The 19,418-nt window shown below is 39.8% G+C and overlaps 1 protein-coding gene across 13 annotated transcripts in view; it reads left to right on the top strand.

Moving 5' to 3' along the window:
* Positions 1–19,418, top strand: part of RBM39 (RNA binding motif protein 39) — a 48,572-nt gene that overhangs the window by 8,832 nt on the left and 20,322 nt on the right. For 9 of the 13 annotated variants that reach the window (XR_014491948.1, XR_014491949.1, XM_083358051.1 and 6 more), the window contains 12 exons: positions 5,396–5,590; positions 5,818–5,883; positions 5,966–6,019; positions 7,127–7,244; positions 8,309–8,461; positions 9,284–9,421; positions 10,366–10,431; positions 11,176–11,380; positions 11,632–11,709; positions 12,486–12,518; positions 14,120–14,195; positions 14,281–14,386. Coding sequence is in view for 11 of the 13 variants with exons in the window: in XM_083358051.1 (XP_083214177.1) it covers positions 5,396–5,590; positions 5,818–5,883; positions 5,966–6,019; positions 7,127–7,244; positions 8,309–8,461; positions 9,284–9,421; positions 10,366–10,431; positions 11,176–11,380; positions 11,632–11,709; positions 12,486–12,518; positions 14,120–14,195; positions 14,281–14,386 (1,288 nt within the window). In the remaining 2 variants the exon portion in view is untranslated. Of the gene's footprint in view, positions 1–4,373; positions 5,052–5,395; positions 5,591–5,817; positions 5,884–5,965; positions 6,020–7,126; positions 7,245–8,308; positions 8,462–9,283; positions 9,422–10,365; positions 10,432–11,175; positions 11,381–11,631; positions 11,710–12,485; positions 12,519–14,119; positions 14,196–14,280; positions 14,387–19,418 lie in introns of those variants that run through there. The other 4 variants (XM_083358059.1, XM_083358060.1, XM_083358053.1 and 1 more) reach the window with 3 other exon arrangements.

Here is a 19,418-nt window from a genome sequence, read left to right on the forward strand (position 1 = left end):
TTATACTATTTTTACAATAGTTTAAAGATAGAGGTTTTATAACGTGTTTGCTTGCTTAAGGCCTTTTGTTCTTTGCGTTTGGTGTTAAAAAACCCTGTCATGTTTGATTTACTTTATAAACATAAGGAGTTTTTTCTGTTGGTTTTTGAAAATCAATTAAGTAAAATAATTGTTTTAGTTGTTTATTTTGTTCTCAGGAACTCCCTTTTAAGTTTTCCATTCAAGGGATAAACAATATCAATTCCAGTTTCAGCAATTATGTAGTATATTTCCAATCTGTAAAGTGGTCATTAAAACTTTATCCCAACTTTCTTCCCCATATTTTAAATCGTCTTAAAGAAAATTTTGTTTTAAATGTTTTATATTGAATTGTCTCGTGAGCTGTTTTTAATGTGGTAAGACAGAACATGTATTTACATGAAGCAAAAGTTATCTATAACTTACATAGTGTGTATTCGTAGGCTTTGAAGGTATATTCACTAAATTATCTGTTCTTTTTAAATATTTTTGGTATTTAGCAGTAGTTTCTGTATGTCATTTAATCAGACCTTTAAAATACCTATATTATAGGAAATTGGAAATGGCTATATTGTAGGCAATAATTAAAGTAGTGATTTTTTTAAATTCTGAAAACTAAATTGAAGACAAGTGTTGCCAGAATGTGTGAGACTGCTCCTAGAAAATGGAGTGAGGAAGGAAGTTGGCATGCTATAAAGCATCATCCTCCAAAATCTTTTTTGTTTCCAAGCTGACCTCGAATACTAAGTAGTCTCCACATTCTTTCTAAAAATGAAAAGGAATTGTAGCTGCAATCAATGCTTTGCCCTACCTACCCAAAAAAGAAAAAAAAATAAGAGTTGGCAGTATTTGCAAAGAACTAGAGAGAATGGTAGGAAGCAAAAAAGTTTGCTTTCCTGGTTTGTGACAAGTCACACCTATTGTAGCAGCCATTTCTGAACATCAAAATCACGTTTGCTCATTGGCCTCAGAAGACTAGGGAGCGTTTTTGTAAGCTTTTACCAATATATATATACTTTTATATAGTCATGAAGTTGTTTCAGCAAGCTTCAGTTTTCCTAGGACCAGTTATGAAAACAATAAATTAAAACCTTGTTTGTATCATCCTGGTTTAAATTCCTCATTGGGAAAATATTCCTATTGAAACTTTCTGTTTAAGCAATGAATATACGGTACATGTTATAAATTGTATAAAAGACCCAGAATCTTTGGTTGAGAATTTGCTGGCTACATAAGTTAAAAGATTTTTTTTTGGTTGTTATCTGGCAGGATATTAGTTTTGCTTGGCTTCTCCTTTATAATTATTGCACTTGCTGGAAGTCAAACACAGGTATTTGGATCAAGGCTTTGTACTGCAAAAAAACCAAAACTGATTGCCTTTATATTAGGCTAAGCAACACAAAATTAAAGAATTAGTTTTTCTTGTAAAATGGCAGTGTTAAAGGGAAAGGGATGAATGAGCCACTTTCTGTAAAAGTTTTGTAATACAAGACAATGCTTTTCCTGCACCATGGGATGAAATGGCAACAGGTAAATTTGGGCATAATGCACTTAATGACTGCATTGGTTAGCGATGGAAGTTCCAGTACTGATTATGGTTGTAAGTCGAGGACTAAAGAGTGCTTATGGGTCCTGCATAGACAACATGAAGTAATAGATTAATACAAGTTGGTGTTTTATCATCTTTTATTATATGGGTTTGTGATTGAATACACATTCTATGGCAACTGCAGTATGAAAGTGCTTATATAATGTAATCTCAGAATTCCAAATATAATCCCCAAAGTTTGAACTATATCATTTTTAAAAAGAGTTGAGGACCACAGAGTAGCTATTATCCCATTACAACATGTAGTCATCTGGGATCTTGCACAGTGTTTACATGATTTTTATTTTTAAACTGTGATATATTTCTTTCACAATGTTAATTAGTCACAGGGAGCTTCAGAGACTTGGGTTCCCCATGTCTTGTGTAGAAGCTTTTTCATGGGGTTATATAATTTAGGTGTAATAAATGTTGTGAAATGTTTAGCACACTAGATTATGTACAGTATATGTCAATATCGAAGAAATTGACTTAAACTATTGTTTAGAAATTTAGTACAGGTAGTCTTTGACTTATGACCATAATTGAGCCTAAAATTTATGTTGTTAAGTGAGACATTTGTTAAGTGAGTTTTGTCCCATTTTATGCCCTTTTTAGCCACAATTGTTAAGTGAATCATTGCAGTTAAGTTAGTAACACAGTTAAGTGAATCTGTTTTCCCCATCGACTTTGCTTGTCAGAAAGTTACAAAAGATGATCACATGACCTCAGGACACTTCAACCATCATAAATTTTAGTCACGTGACCATGGAGATACTGCAACGGTCATAAGTGTAAAAAATGGTTATAAGTCACTTTTTTCAGAGCCATTGTAACTGAATTGTCACTAAATAAACTGTTGTAAGTCGATGGCTACTTATATAAACATTTTAAAGTACTAAAATAAAATGAAGTGCTATTTTGTTAGCACTTTTGCTCTAAATTGTTTGACTTAGAACAGAATACTTAGTTTATTTGGTCAAACCATATTTGATCTGGATTGGGGAAATAAAGGTTTCACCTCAGACTTAGGAAGATAGAGTGGCTCTTGGTTTTGGTGTCCGTTCCACTCCTCAGCCAGGAGGCTCTACTCACAGTCCCTCATGTCTTGGTCACCTCCAAATTGGACCACTGCAAGGGGCTGCATTTGGAAGGTTCAGCTCTGGGGTGTCAAACCGGCGGCCCGTGGGCCGGATGTGTGACGCGCAAGCCATGCCCACCCCGCTCTGCAAAGGCAAAAAAACAACAACACATCATGATATGTCACGTGACACGTTCGAGTTTGACACCCATGGTTCATCTGATGCAAAATAAGGCAGCCTGGACAATTAAAGGTCCTTATTCAGCATGTGCTCTGCAAGCTGCATTAATTGCCAATGTGCTTCTGGCTTCAATTGAAGGTTGTAGTAGTTACCTATAAAGGCTTGCAGCTGGGTTATATGCAGGAGTGGCTCTTCCCTGTTGTATTTTCTTTTCTGTTAGATCTCACAGGAGAGAGATGCTTTGGGTCCAGTTCATTAGGAAGTGTTATCTGGCGAAATCCAGAAACAAAGCCATACCCTGTAGAACAAGATTTCCTCAGAACAGACCTGGGCATTTTATGGCTCCTGGGCCACAACCAGCCCTTTGACTGCCCTTTACAGCTGCATCAGTTGGAAGTTAGAAAATAAGTGTAAACACTCATGTCGTAGAAGGCAGGAAAAAAAGCCAAGTGTGCTCCTTTAGTCAGCTGGTAAGAGAAAGAACTCGATATTTGGCAGAGCAGCAGTCAAGATGAGGCAAGGCTCTGCACTCCCTCCTCTGTCAACATGTGAGTGCCTGCAGCAGAATTAAGTTCAGCCTATTGGTTTGGCGCTCCACAACAATCCAAATTTCTCATGTGGACTCTTGGGGAAAATTAATTGCCAACCCCTGTCCCAGAGATTAAGAGTTGCCCTGATTTGGCTGAGTGTTTATAAAACCTTGAAAACCAGCTTTGTTATTGACCCTTAGATTCCAGGTGTGTGGTTGAGCTTGTATCATGGTTGTATTAATTGTTTTTTTTAAATCTTACCTGCTGTGTGTATTGGAATTGGAAATGTACTTTGTGTTCACTGGGAGCTTTTTTCTACTACTGAAAATGGAATATTTAGATTATAGGAACAATATTTCTAGATCTTAGAATTGTGCTGTTGTTTTGCGTCTTGGTCAGACTTGTAGGAATTACTTAAAAAAAATAAATTCAGTTTTAGCAGAATAACAGCATAACTGTTGGGAGAGACCTTGGAGGTCTTCTAGTCCAGGGCCTTTCAACCTTTTCACCCATTGTACCACTTTTAGGATATGGCAATATCCGAGTACCACCAGTCGCCTAGCAAGGTGTCAAAACTTGATGACCCCCCCCCCCAAAAAAAAGCGGAAGCGCCAGGATCAGTGCCGAGCTCCAGCTGGAGCCTGCAGGAGCTCCAGGAGCCCTGCAGCTCCAGCTATATCTCGCTCAGGCTTGTCCGGTGCTGCCACCGGTTCAGCTCCTTCCCCTCCTCCGCTACCACTTTTCTAGGATGGTCGTGTACCGCCTGCCAGGTGCCAATGTACCACAGGTGGTACCCATACCACTGGTTAAAAAGCCCTGTTCTAGGAGACCCTATACCAGGGGTAGGCAACCTTGGCTCTTTTATGACTCATGGACGTCAACTCCCAGAATTCCTGGCTCAGGAATTCTGGGAGTTGAAATCCACGAGTCATAAAAGAGCTAAGGTTGCCTACCCCTGCCCTATACCATTCCAGACAAGTGGCTGTCCAGTCTCCTCTTAAAAGCCTCCAGTGATGGAGCAGCCACAAGCTATTCCACTGGTGTCTCCTTTCCATTGAGGTGTTTATAAAACATACAGTTTACTTTCATATTGACGTTTGTATTCATAAAGTCAAATTTAGCAGTATTTGGAGGTTAAATGATTAACCAATATTTGTTAGTAAAATGTTGCTAATAAGAACACTGCATTTATATAACATACTTAACAGTGGGAGTTCAAAAACCTGATTTGGATCTAGATAATTATGAGCCAAAGAAACATTGGTAGTGTTTGATTAACTCTTTGTGGAAAAAAATTCCCAGTCCATTAAAACAAAATATATGGGGAGGTATTTCTAATGTGAGGACACTGAATATGGAAGCTAAGCTATAATGGATTTGTGGGCTATGAGGAGGTCTGAAGTAATTTATATAAATTATACCTCAATTTTGGTTCACATTTCTCACCTAATGCTCTTCTGCTAGGTTGGAAACAGCCCTTCTGTGTGTGGAAGAGGCTTTCCTCTAGTGGAAGGGCTCCTTTGGATCCAAGCCAATGGCTCCAGTGGCCATTTGGAACATATCTAACAATACACAGGCAGTAGAGTGAAAAACCAGTGTCATTAAATGAACAATGCAGACACAGTTATGAAGCTGAATTTCCTAGAAAGGAGCTTGGTAGGTATAATTATTTGTAATTTTTAACACTTGTCTTTTGTGACGTGAGAAAACCTTCTAGTAAGGAAATAGAATTGTAAAGATTAAAGCAGCAATATATTCACTTGGTATGAAATATGTTTTTCACCTAAATGGCTTTGCTTTTGACCTTAAAATATGTTTCTTAATTGTGAGATTTACAGATAGTTGTATAATTGATTGTTGTTATTTTCATTAAAATATGTAATATTTATTTAAAATTGACAAATATTTTTCAGGCCACCTAATCTTACTTCATATGGCCTAATGTTAATGTTTTTTCCTCTTCGAAAACATAACTGATTTTTTAAATCTGTCCTATTCAGGAGGAAAAAAAGCAAGAGCAGAAGTCGTAGTCATGATAGGAAGAGAAGCCGAAGCAAGGACCGCAAACGAAGCCGTGAACGTGAAAGAAAGAAAAGCAAGAGTCGAGAAAGAAAGCGCAGTAGAAGTAAAGAACGGAGACGCAGCCGTTCACGAAGCAGAGAACGTCGATTCAGAGGCCGTTACAGAAGTCCCTAGTACGTTGTGTGAAACTATTGTTTTAGGTTTCTTTAACTGTAGGTAAATAGTAAAACTTTTAGCTTGAGTATTTTAGAAAATTCAGTTGTAATATATTTATATCAGTGTGATAGTTTTACAATCATTCAGTTTAATGGTTATGATACTAATAATATATCTCTTAATGATAAATGTCAAACAGAATGATAATGGCTGTATATAATACTACTTTTTTCTTCAATCCTAGTTCTGGTCCCAAGTTCAATACTGCCATGAGAGGAAAAATTGGCTTACCACACAGCATGAAAATAAGGTTTTGTTTTCTTTCTTTAATGAGGGATTTAATGGTTTATATTGATGTTTATTCCCTTCATAATTCCGTTTTTTTTTTACAGCAGACGTCGATCTAGGAGCAAAAGTCCTTTCAGAAAAGACAAGAGTCCTGTAAGGTAGGGATTTGAATCTTGTTTAATGTTAAATTTCCATAGCATATTGAATGTCCTACACATTTGCATTCTACACTGATATGTCATTAAAAAGTCTTTGTAATTAGCTGCTTTCGAAATTTATAAAGACTGCTGGAAATCAGACATACTGTGAGTGTAGAGATAATTGGCAGTGGGATTCTTCTAGACTGGCATTGCTAATTTGCAGATATGTGAACATTTTGGAAAAGCAGTTTAGAAAACACTTTCTGAGAATGGGAGATTTATCAAAGTACATTCAAGTTAAAAGTATTTTTACAATGCTGTAAATAGGTGAGTTGCCTATACTTAAAATATATATCCACTGAAACTGCAAACATCACTTTAGGCATACGGTTAAAGAGAGCCAAAATTTCTTGTTATATCCAGTTCCTTGTCCCATGCTTGTATTTGTCATTTTATATGCATATTTTGCATGTTAAATATTTATTAAAGGTCATTCATATCATATAAGTTTAAAGCATATCCAATACAATAAAAGCAAAAAGAGCTAATCAACCAGCATGTTAATACATTTCCCACAGAGAGCACATAGTTCCATAGTTCCCCATAGTACCTGGGGAAAGCTAGGGCTTCAGTGTCTTAAGATGGCAGGATCAGGGCAAGTCAAACCTTCATGAAAATGCTATTCCAGAGGCAGGTCCTGCAACAGAGAAGGCATGAGAGCTTAGCATTGGCTATAACCATATTCCAGTGCAAGAGTTAAAAGCATTCAAGTGAAACTAAAATAGGAAGATGTCTGGGAAAGCTCTGTCCTTTTCACTTCATTTGCAGTATAGTCCATGTGAAAATACAAGGGAGATAGTTATGCAAACCTTGGGACAGAATTTATATATTGCTCAGGGAAAAAAAAGTGAAGACTGAAATGATCCTGATTCTGAAAGGAGGAGGGTAGATCTTGTGCTTTTGAAACACAGGGTACTTTCTCCCCATCTTATAAAAGGATTTTAATGAATCTTTATCTGCATTTGAATATAGGTGACCTTAATATAAAAACTAAGTCTGGTCAAGCTATCTTGTTTAAATGTGTTTATATTGATAATAATATCAATAATAATTTCTTTTTTTCAGAGAGCCTATTGATAATCTTACTCCAGAGGAAAGGGATGCTCGAACAGTATTCTGTATGCAGCTTGCTGCAAGAATTAGGCCAAGAGACCTGGAAGAATTTTTCTCTACTGTAGGAAAGGTGTGATATGGAGAATTTTTGACACTTCTTTTAATACCTTCTGGATTGTTCTGATTAATTTATTTGATTATTTTATTTATTAATATCTACATCACCCATCTCATCTAAGTGACTCTGGGCACTTTACAACAGCATAATAAAGCCATATTAATACATGAATGAAAGCATAGTTTAAAACAGTTAAAATGGGTTAAAACATGCAAGTGAAGATAAATTGGGTTAAAATTTCAAAGTTCAGGAGATTATCAAGCCAGCAGAACAGTCTTTGAACCACCAACCATCCCCAGAACTGCATCCTACATCTATGTGTAGGAGAAGGAATGGCAGAAACTGGTGGCAGAGTGAAAGTAGAATCACCCTAAAGTGTGTGTGTAGCCACAACCCTTCACCTTTCCCTGAATTCTGTTGGCCTTTATCTAGTACCAAGACAGTGCTAATCGTAGATTCCTGTGCATGGGCATCATTAGCAATAAATCAGTTTAATTGGAACTTCATTTTTGGTCTTGATCTTTTGTGCCTGACAAAAAGGTGCCATGGTTGATGGTATCAAAGGCAGCTGAGGGTCAAGAAGAACTAGAATGGATGCATTGCCCCCATATTGCTCTTGCCAAAGGTCATCCAAAAGCTCCTGCCCCATATCTGTGTCTGAATCCCTAAAAATAGACGGTGGGAACCTGGGTGAAATTTGTCCAGAACAGTGGGATCCAATGCCAGCCTCTTGAGAAAATATGTATCAAAATATTTATTTTATATACAAAATAAATAGTTTATATATAAACTAGCTTGTATAATGTAACTGTTACAATATTATTACTTTTTACTATGTGGACATGGTTCTTCCATTTTATGCATACAATGTAGTGTGTTCTTGGAAGCTCCCTGCTGTGCATATATAATGCAAAATATATAAGTCATCTGGATGGAATCTCTTGTTAAAATCTCAGAAAACTAAGTAATTCTGTATCAGATATGAAAATTTCAGGTAGTTTGACTTTATGTATAGTTGTATATACATAACAAATCCATTAAAGCTTTCACTGTATAAAACAACACTTTTTTTCTAGGTCCGTGATGTACGCATGATATCAGATAGAAATTCAAGGCGTTCAAAAGGAATTGCTTATGTAGAATTTGTTGATGTCAGCTCAGTTCCTTTAGCCATTGGATTAACTGGACAGCGAGTTTTGGGAGTGCCAATTATTGTACAAGCATCTCAGGTAAGTTTGACTTGAATTATTTTTTTAGTGCTAATAGATAAGACATGATTTGATAAGACTAAATGATTCCTCAGATGTTGACCATATTGCTTAGTGTGTTGTTTCTATATCTATAGTCAACATTATTAAAATAGCAGTATTATTTTCATGATTATTCAAAATCTTAATTGAAACCATAGCTGCCTGTTATGACTGATAGGAATAGTTTGTCAGATCCTAGATTACATCATACATGCAAATTGGTGGAGATCTTTTACTGCATCACGGATACTCTTAGTCCTTTTCCACCTTGGCTGATTATATCCAATAGATCTGGCTTATGTGAGAAATAAGATTGTGAAAGGACCAGTGGTTTCCAGTCTGTTTAGAAGAGACAAGGACCTGGCTTATTTTGAAGACAACATGAAAAGATCAGTAACATTTTTTTTAATTTGGTGGAAGTAAGGTGTCAAAGGTTGCTGGAAAATTCTAGGAACTTTGGATTATCCTGAAAGTTTAGTTTTGCAGTACCCTGCCAACTTCTCAATATGAAAGACATAATCCTTTCCAGTTAGATTACATGATTTTTCTTTAACTTTTGGTGCCAAACAAATCATAAAAGACTGTTTATATGACAAATTTTTTAGCAGAAAATAGAACCAAATTTTAAAAGAAAAATAAAAGCTGTTAGTTCTCAGATAGCTTTCAAATATAAATGTTTTTATTCTCTAGTTTATATAACTGAGAAAGATTTGGATTTTGCATATACTTAAGAATGTTTTATGGTAGTAAAACATAGTATATAGTAATCTCTAGTATTTCCTGTGTATATAATTTTTTTAGGCAGAGAAAAACAGAGCAGCAGCAATGGCTAATAATTTACAAAAGGGAAGTGCAGGCCCCATGAGACTCTATGTAGGCTCGTTACATTTCAATATAACTGAAGATATGCTTCGTGGAATCTTTGAACCATTTGGCCGGGTAAGATTTTTTTCAGTTCAATATTTCTGTGCTTTAATATTCAACACAAACAAGTATCTGTGTGCTTAAAAATCCTCTTATAATATCATAATTTTTAATGTAATACAAACTCATTATAGAGCCAAGACAGTCTGAGCCCAAAGTTGAAATACAATAGGAGAGTAGGGAAGCAAATGTTCCATGCGAGAGGGATGTTTATAAATCATGGACTTTTCTTGTGGTCCAAGTACCGTTAACCTCTAACATAGAGAACCTATCTTCCCTTATTGTTTGAACTGAACAGGAAGATGGAAAGGAATATAGCCTAGTAACTATGTAGGCTTTTATAAGTGATTACAGGTACTTGAGGTTAGGCCCAGAAGCCCATTTGGTTACCAGTTAAGCAACCACAGTGCTGGTGTTTTCCTACAGTACTGGGTCACCACAATTAGTAATCAGACTGCTATACTCTATATCAGCTGCTCTTTCTGAAACATCTTCAAAACAGTCCCAAACAACACATTGTAAATTTAACATCAGAACAACTCAGAGATATAAAGCTGAAATAGTAATAGGTCTAAGTTTAATAAGTGCAAATTAAAAAATTAACATTTCCTTATTAAATCTGGAGTTATACTGTACATGTAGGTTTAAAAGGTGACTTTCTGAAAATTTAAATTGAGATCTTTAAAAATTGATCTTATAAGCTGGTAAATTGAAGTAATTTTATAATGTTTGATTTAGGTTTTATTGGTCAAAATTGGCATACTGAATTGGGTATTTGTATGTACAATTAATGTAATTAATATAATAGGGTTGGGGACCCCTGCTATAGCTAAAATGGCTCCAAATAAATAGTTTCTCCATCTTTTACTGTTCCTAGAAAATAAAAAGCAATATTGAAGGAGGTAGCACATATTTTCCCTGTTTAACTTTCATCCTACATTAATTTTTATCTTTTTCAGATTGAAAGCATTCAGCTAATGATGGACAGTGAAACTGGGAGGTCCAAAGGATATGGATTTATTACTGTAAGTTTATATAGTTAACATATATGGGCTGGGAGACACTTGGTTACCATGATAGTGCATCTATTATCAGTGATAACTAGAAAATAATTTCAATGCATATAAGTAGCTTTCATATTGCATAATATGTGTGTAGCCCATTATGTTTTAAATGGCAGCACATGTTCTTGAACAGAAATCTTTCTTGTCACCCATCAATTTGTTTTAATTGATATTGAGATTAATCTGGGATATTCTACAAGATATCTCCCATGTTTTTTTAAAAAAAATTCTGCGTGCTGCTGTGAACTTTTAGAAATATGACAGCATAAAAATGTTAGTATAAGAAGTCCGCACTTAATGACTATCCTATTTAGCTACTGTTGAAAATCAAGATGGCACCGAAAAATAAATTTTATGAATATTCCTTGCACTTAACTATTGCAGCATCCCCATGATCATGATCACCATTTGCACACTTTACAGCTGGTATCCAGCACACAGAATTAATGGAGAAGCCGGCAGTGAAATCAAAAGCCACAGTAATGTAATGTCTCGCTTAACAATCTCATTGTTTAGTCCCAGCTGTGGTCAAGCAAAGACTACATGTAATAAATGCATGAACAGACATAAATGTTTTTGTCTGTTTTCACCCATTTTATACTCTTGTGTGTTGTTTAGGCCATCTCTATTAGTTTTGTATCTAAATTGAATGCAGATAATGTGCTGCAGCAATCGCTTCAAATGATAATTATATATTTATTTCAGTTTTCAGACTCAGAATGTGCTAAAAAGGCCTTGGAACAATTAAATGGATTTGAACTGGCAGGTAGGCCAATGAAAGTAGGACACGTGACTGAACGTACAGATGCTTCCAGTGCCAGTTCATTTTTGGACAGTGATGAATTGGAAAGGACTGGAATTGATTTGGGAACAACTGGTCGTCTTCAGTTGATGGCAAGGCTTGCTGAAGGTAAGTGAATTAATGTGTACAATATGCTTCTTTTTAACCCTAACCCTAATAGTTCATGAGTTTGCATTTTATCCTTGCTTCTTTCAGTATCTGACATTGTATCACATTTTTCAGTATTTCAATGAAATAGTTTATTAATATGATTTTCTTAGTGGATTTAAACACAGTCACATTTATTCTCAGAATTTTATAAAATGCAGGTCCTAGTTAAAAGTAGATCCAAAAATAGATTCAATGTTTTTTTATTCCAGGTACTGGTTTACAGATTCCTCCAGCTGCCCAGCAAGCACTGCAAATGAGTGGCTCATTAGCATTTAGTGCTGTAGCAGGTAAAATTAATTTTTAAATTATTATGTCAGATATGTCAAACTCGCAATGTCATGTGACGTCGCACGACGTATCGGAGCTTTTTCTCCATTGCTAGCAATGGGGTGGGCGTGGTTACCTGGTGACGTGTCCGGCCCATGGGCCAGCAGTTTAACACCCCTGTATTATGTGGACGTTATTCTAGAAAAATACAACTTTAAATAACATTTTTGTGTGCTGCTTATTTGGAAGCAGGCACTCCTTTTCTAAAGTGTTTTCCTTTTGCCAGGATATGCATCATGAATTTATATAATGAAAAAGTTACTTCAGGCTAGGACAGCAGGTGGGACTGGAATTGCTGTCACTAAGTGATGCAGTTGTAAAGCGGGACGTCCTTTGACTGTACTGCTTAGCAACAGCAGTTCTGGTTACTGTCATTAAACAAGGACTGCACAGTAGTTAATTGAAGACCTCATGTGACCATGACTTCCTGCCCATTTCTTTCTGCCCACTTTCCTATTGACTTTGTGGGAAGCTAGCAGGGGATGTCAGAAATTGTGATTATGTGACTGTGGCTCACTGCTAAATGCGAGCTGGGCACTCAATGCTTGGATCACAAGCACATGACCATAGGGATACTGGTCGTGACTACTACTTGTTCAGCACCCTTTAAGTTTGAACGATCACTGAATGGCCAATGGCCATAACTAAAAACCACCTGTAGTTAACATTTTCTATTGAGTGTGAAGTCTCTTCTCAAGATGCAATAGTATTAAAATTTTCCAATGTTCTTTTTCAGATTTACAGACAAGACTTTCTCAGCAAAGTGAAGGTGAGATTTAATTTGAATATTGTACATCATTTAGGAACTGGTCACCATTAGTTTGCTTGCCATTTATTAGAAGTAATCTCAGAATTTCAGACATTCTCTTCTATTGGATAAGGAAAGGGAAGAGCATTTATTCTAACATTTTGCCAGTTAAAGGTTACAGATGCGAGAGCCTTATTTATAATTATTTATTTATGTCTTGCCTTCATAGTATTTACAAATAACTCAAAAGTGGCAAATATATGCAACACATCTTCCTCCTCCTATTGTCCCAGTCACTGGCATATTCAGGAAAAACAGTAACACAACCAAACATTTGTAAGACAGCACATGGACCTCCACAGTAACATTGCAATATACAAGCAGTATAACAGAATATGCCAGTGCATTACTGCAATCACTTGACCCTGAAAGCCATAAACTGAAATCTTTACGTGTCATCAAGAATGAGCCATGAAAGGTAGAAGCAACTGTCTGGGTTATATATCTGGTAGTACATAGACAGAATGCCAGCTACATTAAATGAAAGAACACACAACTGAAGCAAAAAGCCAAGATCAGAAATATCTAACTACTTGCTTATTACTTTTATTTATTATTAATTAGTCAATTGAAAGTTTAAATACAGTTAAATAAGTTAATGACAGTTTGATCCATTAGGAGACTTGTCAGTTGGATAATCTTAACTATAAACTTGAGCCTGTTGGTAACAGACAAGCTTAATCCTTGGAGAAAATAACCCAGTAGTTTCTTTGGAGGAAATAAAACAGTTGAATGGAAGATATTCAGTATTTGTTTCCAATAGTTTGCTTAAACATTTTGTTTGCCTGATCTGAGGTTAAGTACTGAATTGATATACTGAATATTGTAAAATAATTTTGGTATACGTGACATATCAATCTGTTGCTCCAAAGTATTATTTTGGATAATCTGCCAGATTAGAAAACATCCTCCACCAACAATTTCAATCTTTAATTATAGAACAGCTTTGTATAGGATAGGCCTTTTTCAGGTCTAACTGAAGAATCTTGAGTTTACTTGTCCCATTCCCAGATTTGTGATTGAGTAAGGGGCTTTTAGTAGATTCTGTAATTCTGCTATTTATATTAATACTGGTGCTTTTTGCCATATAAACCTTTAATATAGTACTAAGTGAGTCTGCAGACTTATAATTCATTAACTTAAAACATTTTGGATTGGCCATGATCCTCACTGAATTTTTGAAAAAGCTTGTCTATGTTACTAAAAGCCACCTCTAATTATGGAGAGGAATTTTATGGGCTACCCATCAGTCACCCATTCCCTCAAAATGAACCATATATATGTAAATGGGAAAATGTAGAAACAATTGACCACACAAAAACAGCAGAATGGCTAGAGAATTCCTTTTGGGAGGCAGTGTCTTCACTGATAACTATTTTTGCCTTTTCAGTTAATAGACTCCTTTCATGGTTAGCTTGTGGATTCAGAATGAAAATCATTTGCTTATGAGGAACTGCATTTCATAACAGAATTATATTATATATTATAATATATATTTTTAAAGCTGATAGGTAAACCAAAATAAAAATACCCGAAAAGTCATGCTATGTTTTCTTCCTCAGTCTTAGCTGCAGCTGCTTCTGTACAACCACTTGCAACACAATGCTTTCAGCTGTCCAATATGTTTAATCCCCAAACGTAAGTTAACCTGATGTAGTTTTCTAAAATTTTCTCTATTTGATATAAAGGCATAGGTTTATTGCCTTCTTAACTTATTCTGCAGTGAAGACGAAGCTGGCTGGGATACAGAAATTAAAGATGATGTGATTGAAGAATGTAACAAGCATGGAGGTGTTGTCCACATTTACGTAGACAAAAATTCAACTCAGGTAAATTTTTAAAATCCATATCTATCCATAGCACTATGCTAAAGTCCTTTAAAGTTTTATAAAAGTGTTCTTGCTATTAATATATCCAATATATAGATTCATTTTTCACTGTTATTTGACCAAGGTATTCTAACATGAAGTGACACAAACATTTTCTTTGTGCTTTTTGCCACTTCAATATGTAAACAATTCCCATTTCTAAAAAAAATTTAAGACACAAATATAATAAAATAACATACAACAAAATATCATTATGACTGCCACATCCTCCTAGGATTGGGAACAGTGAAATCACACACTGATTACATCTGCAAAAGCCTTCCAGATGGAGAGATAACAGAGTTATAAGCCCTGTATAGTTTTATAGTGATAACTAGCACCTTGAATTGCATCTGGAAGTTTACTTGGCAACCAATGTAGCTCTCCCAAAGGTAGCATAAGTACAGCCTGGGCCACACAGTATGTGTCTGCTGCATTTTGAATCATTTGTAGCTATTAAATAATCATCAAAGGCAACCCATGTAGACTGAATTGCAAAACTCTAGATATGAAACCTCTAATTTTAGGAAAAGCTGCCATAAATCCAGAGGTTTGACCATGGCTTCCACCTAATCTGCCAGCAGGAGCTGTGAGTCCAGGAGAACATTGATGACAAGTCTACTTGTAATAATGGAGCATGACTCTTATCTAGAAGAGTCAAAGCTTTTGAATCAACAGCCACTCTAAGTCTAAGCCTGTTTCTTTCCAACCAGTATCTAATTACTTTCAGGCACCAGGATAGAATTTTATTCACATCTAATGTCTAGCCTGGAACAGAGATGTATGTCTAGGGATCATCAATGTACTGACAGCATCTCCTGTACTGGGTGGATATCCCAAAAGTGCTTTTTCAAAAGGCAACTGGACTTTTTTGTGTTTTGTTGAAGATGTTTTGTTTCTCATGCAATAAGCTTCAGCTCTGAAGAATCTTGGATTAGAAGCGAAGCCTCTTCAAGGAAAAGTCCAGTTGCCTATTGAAAAAGCACCTTTGGGACAACCATGACATGGATGACTGAGAATCTCCATAGGCACATACTGGTGGATAATTTTTACCAACAGCTTCATGTAAATATTGAATAGTAAAGATAATTTACTGTTAATAGTATATATTAAATAAAAACCCACACCATGATTCTTCATTTTGGAGTGCCCTAGGGGTATGATCTTTCCTTTCCTTACTGACTGGAACAACCCACTCAAGAGAACAACCACTTGCAACATATGCCTTAAAATCTACTTGCTCGCAGTTGATGGTACCAACAGCTGTTAAAAGGTTCAACAGAACCAGGAGATCATACTTCCTCTATATAGGTCCTACCACTGGTCATTCATAAGAGCACCTTATATCCAGACCTGAATCCTGATTGATAGGAATCAACATAATCTCATTGTAATTTATGTCTTTCTACCTTTTGTTGAACATTTCCATATTAAGGGTTGAGCAGATCACTATACCAAATGAGTTTGGGTAAAGGAAAGATATTCAGGAAGATATCCACTGAACCGTGGCTTTGGGTTTTAGGGCCATCTGTGTCTGGGGTGTTGCCCTGTCCAAACAGACCTAGGGCACAATCTGGTCTCACAATTCCTGCTTGAAGAATTGGGCATCAGTTGTGCCCATTCCTGGATCAGGAGGCTCCTAGAAAATGGCGGACGTGCGGGCGGCCGTGTGAGGTTGAGCTCTGCAGGTCCGTGAAGATAGGCGTCCGAGGAGCCCCTCAGGGCTTTTTCTTCTATGCCCTGGGTTGGGGGAAGTGTGGCAGCGATGAACTCTGCAGTTGGTTAGGTTTTTTGTTATCAGCTTGACCGGCGTTTTGCTGGGTTGCCGGTTTGCTACCTGCTCAGCTGGTTGTCGGGGAGTCTCCGGCTATGTCGGGCGGTCTTGGCTTCTTCGGCGGCGTTTTGGAGTTCCCGGCGGCTGGCGGCGGCGGTGTTGCGGCGGCGGTGATGGAGCTGTTTGCGAGCTGCTTTGGCCTGCCTTCTCTGTCGCTTCTTTTTCGATCTGCCTGCCTCTGCTTTTTGCCTGCTTCTTGCCCAACGCTTGTGGTTATCCTGATGGCGACGACGACGACGGCGGCGGCGGCGTTGTTCCCAGGCCGTTTTCGGGCTACTTTAACATCGATTGTTGTGGTCTGGCCTGCTTCTACCGGACCGTTTGTCCTGCTGCCGCCTGGGCCTGGGCCTTTTTGGCCCGTTTTTCATCGGCGGTGGCGGTGGCTCTCCCCGGATTGTCTGCGGCTTTGGTGGCGTTCCGGTGGCTACGGTGATGGCGGTGGCGGTGGCGGTGTCCACAGCGGCCCAGCGGCATCGGTTTCGAGGACTCAGCGATGGCGTTATGGCCGGTTCGCCGGTCCCCCGGTTGGTTCTGCATGTTCCAGATGGGTTGGCACCCCCATTGTTCCTGATAGCCCTGAAGGTTCCTGGGCTAGCTGGTGGATCCCGGTGGAGCCCAGTGAAGCCTTGTGGACCTGGGTCATTTCGAAGGACTCTGGAAGACCGGCGCCCCCCAACACACTTGTTGTGATCTGGCTGGTGTCTCGGGATTTTGAGGGGGCTCCGGGGAATTTAATGGACCTGGGGGAGTCAATCTTTGTTGACCACAGCCTGGAAGGCCCTAATAATTATGGAACTGAGGGCCCATGGAGTGGTGGTCAGTTACAACCTCTGGAAATAACGGGACAATGGGGGACTTGGCCGTTAGCAGAATTGACTATGATGGCTTGTTACTTCTGCTCTTACAATCGACTGCGTACTGCCCTTTATACCCCAAAGGATAGAGAACTCTGGGTATTAGCCATTGTGAGAGGATGGCCGAATTTACATCTCCTGCCCCTAGAGGTGAGAGCTCTATGGGGCAGGCCATGCCCAGTGGGGTTCCTCCAGACTTCCATCCCCCCCCCGAGAATTGGCTCTGTAACCGTAGTGAGAGGACGGTGGTGGGCCTGCCCGGGGGACTTATCCAGCTGAGTGGCAGCGGCTGGACGGAGGCCTGGGACTCCCTCTCCGAATAGATCCTCCTCATGGACTATCATCTATGGACTGCCTACGATTCGGACTGCTATTTATGCCTTCCTTTAAATATTCGTCCACGGACTTATGCGCCCTCAGGGGTGCTCCCCCCTCCTGGGTGCGACCCGCCTTGCCAGCCGATTATAACCTCGAGGAAGGGCCCATTTATTGGGACCCTGAGAGTTGGCTGGGCACGGGTAGGGGCCTTCGTCGTAGACCTAATAAGAGGCCCCTGATCATTTTTCTTTCAAAATTTTTTAGGGGGTTAGGGAAGCGGGAGGGTTCTTTTGGTTGTTTGGATAAGGGGGGCTATCCAACTACCGCTGTTTTGGCTAGGGCCGATGGAGATCGCTGGGGGGAGGAGCGGGGGTCGGTCACCTCCGGGGCTCCAGGGCTGGTCGTGGGGCTACCTATTCCCACGACATCAGGGAATGGCAGCAGATGGAGGAGCAGAGGGCCGTATCGATTTCAGGGAAGGCCCCTCCGCTACTTACAAGCGGTGAGGCACTCCGACCCTCTGGCTCTACCCCAAGGTCCCGGGAGTGAGGGTGTGCAGCCCCCTGAGCTCCGGCTGGTGTATTTGAACGCCAGGTCCGTCGCTAATAAGGCTCCTCTCGTTCGTGATCTGGTCGAGGGTGAGCAGGCGGACCTGGCTTGCATCACGGAGACCTGGTTGGGCCCAGAGGGCGGGATTCCTCTGGTTGATCTTTGCCCACCAGGTTTCCGGGTGCTGCACCGGCCTCGGGCTCAGGGTAGGGGTGGGGGTGTGGCTGTTGTTATGAGGGAGACCTTGTGTCCGCGGGAGGCCACTGTTCCTCAGATAGTCGGGTGTGAGTCTCTCTTTTTGAGATGCGGCCCTGGTGCGCAGTTGGGCTTGCTGCTGGTGTACCTTTCGCCTAGTCATGCAGCAGCAGCCCTGCCTGAGCTGCTCGATGTCCTCTCTGCGCTGGTGGTTGAGTTCCCGAAACTTATAGTTTTGGGGGATTTCAACCTACCATCGCTGGGAGGATCATCTGAGTTGGCCCGGGAGTTCATGGCTTCCATGACGGCCATGGACCTGACGCAGGTAATTTCGGGACCGACTCATGAGGGAGGCCACACCCTTGACCTAGTTTTTTTATCTGGACAGTGGTTAGATGATCTTGGTGGGGGCTCTCCAATTATTATGCCCCTGTCATGGACCGATCATCATCTCCTGCGGCTGGTCTTCCGTTTTGCCACCCCCCGCCGTGGGTGTTTGGAACCAATTAAATGGTACCGCCCCAGACGCTTAATGGATCCCCAGAGGTTCCAGACAGCTCTGGGGTCCCCACCTGCCTCCCTTGCTCACAGCTCGGCAGATGCCTTAGTGGAAGCCTGGGAAAGGACGGCCACTGAGGCTCTTGATCGAGTTGTACCCCTGCGGCCCCTGACCCGGTGCAGATCCCGTCGAGCTCCATGGTTCTCTGCGGAGCTTCGGGAGATGAAGCGTCGGAGACGGGGCCTAGAGAGCGGTTGGAGGTCCAGCCGATCCGAATCCGACCGATTGCGACTAAGAGCCTACATTAGGTCTTATCTCGCTGCGATAAGGGAGGCGAGGTCTAACCACTTCGCCACCCTTATCGCGTCCGCAGATAATCGCCCGGCCGCCCTGTTTAGGGTGACTCGCTCCCTCCTAAATCAGGAGGTGAGGGAGGATCCCTTGCAGGGCCGTGCCGAGGAGTTTAACCAACATCTGTCGGACAAAATCGCTCGGATTCGGACCGGTTTGGACTCTGACTGGGCAGAGTCTGACGATCAGGACACGGGTGGTCTTGTCGATATCATCTGGGAGGAGTTTGATTCTGTGACTCCGGAGGAAGTGGACAGGATCATGGGGAGGCTGAGCACCACCACATGTTTATTGGACCCGTGCCCTTCCTGGCTGGTTTATGCAGCCCGGGAGAGGACACGCAGCTGGTTCCAGGCAGTTATATCGGCTTCTTTGAGTGAGGGTATCTTCCCC

This window comes from Vipera ursinii, assembly GCF_947247035.1.
Source record: "Vipera ursinii genome assembly, chromosome: 3".
NCBI lineage: Eukaryota > Metazoa > Chordata > Lepidosauria > Squamata > Viperidae > Vipera > Vipera ursinii.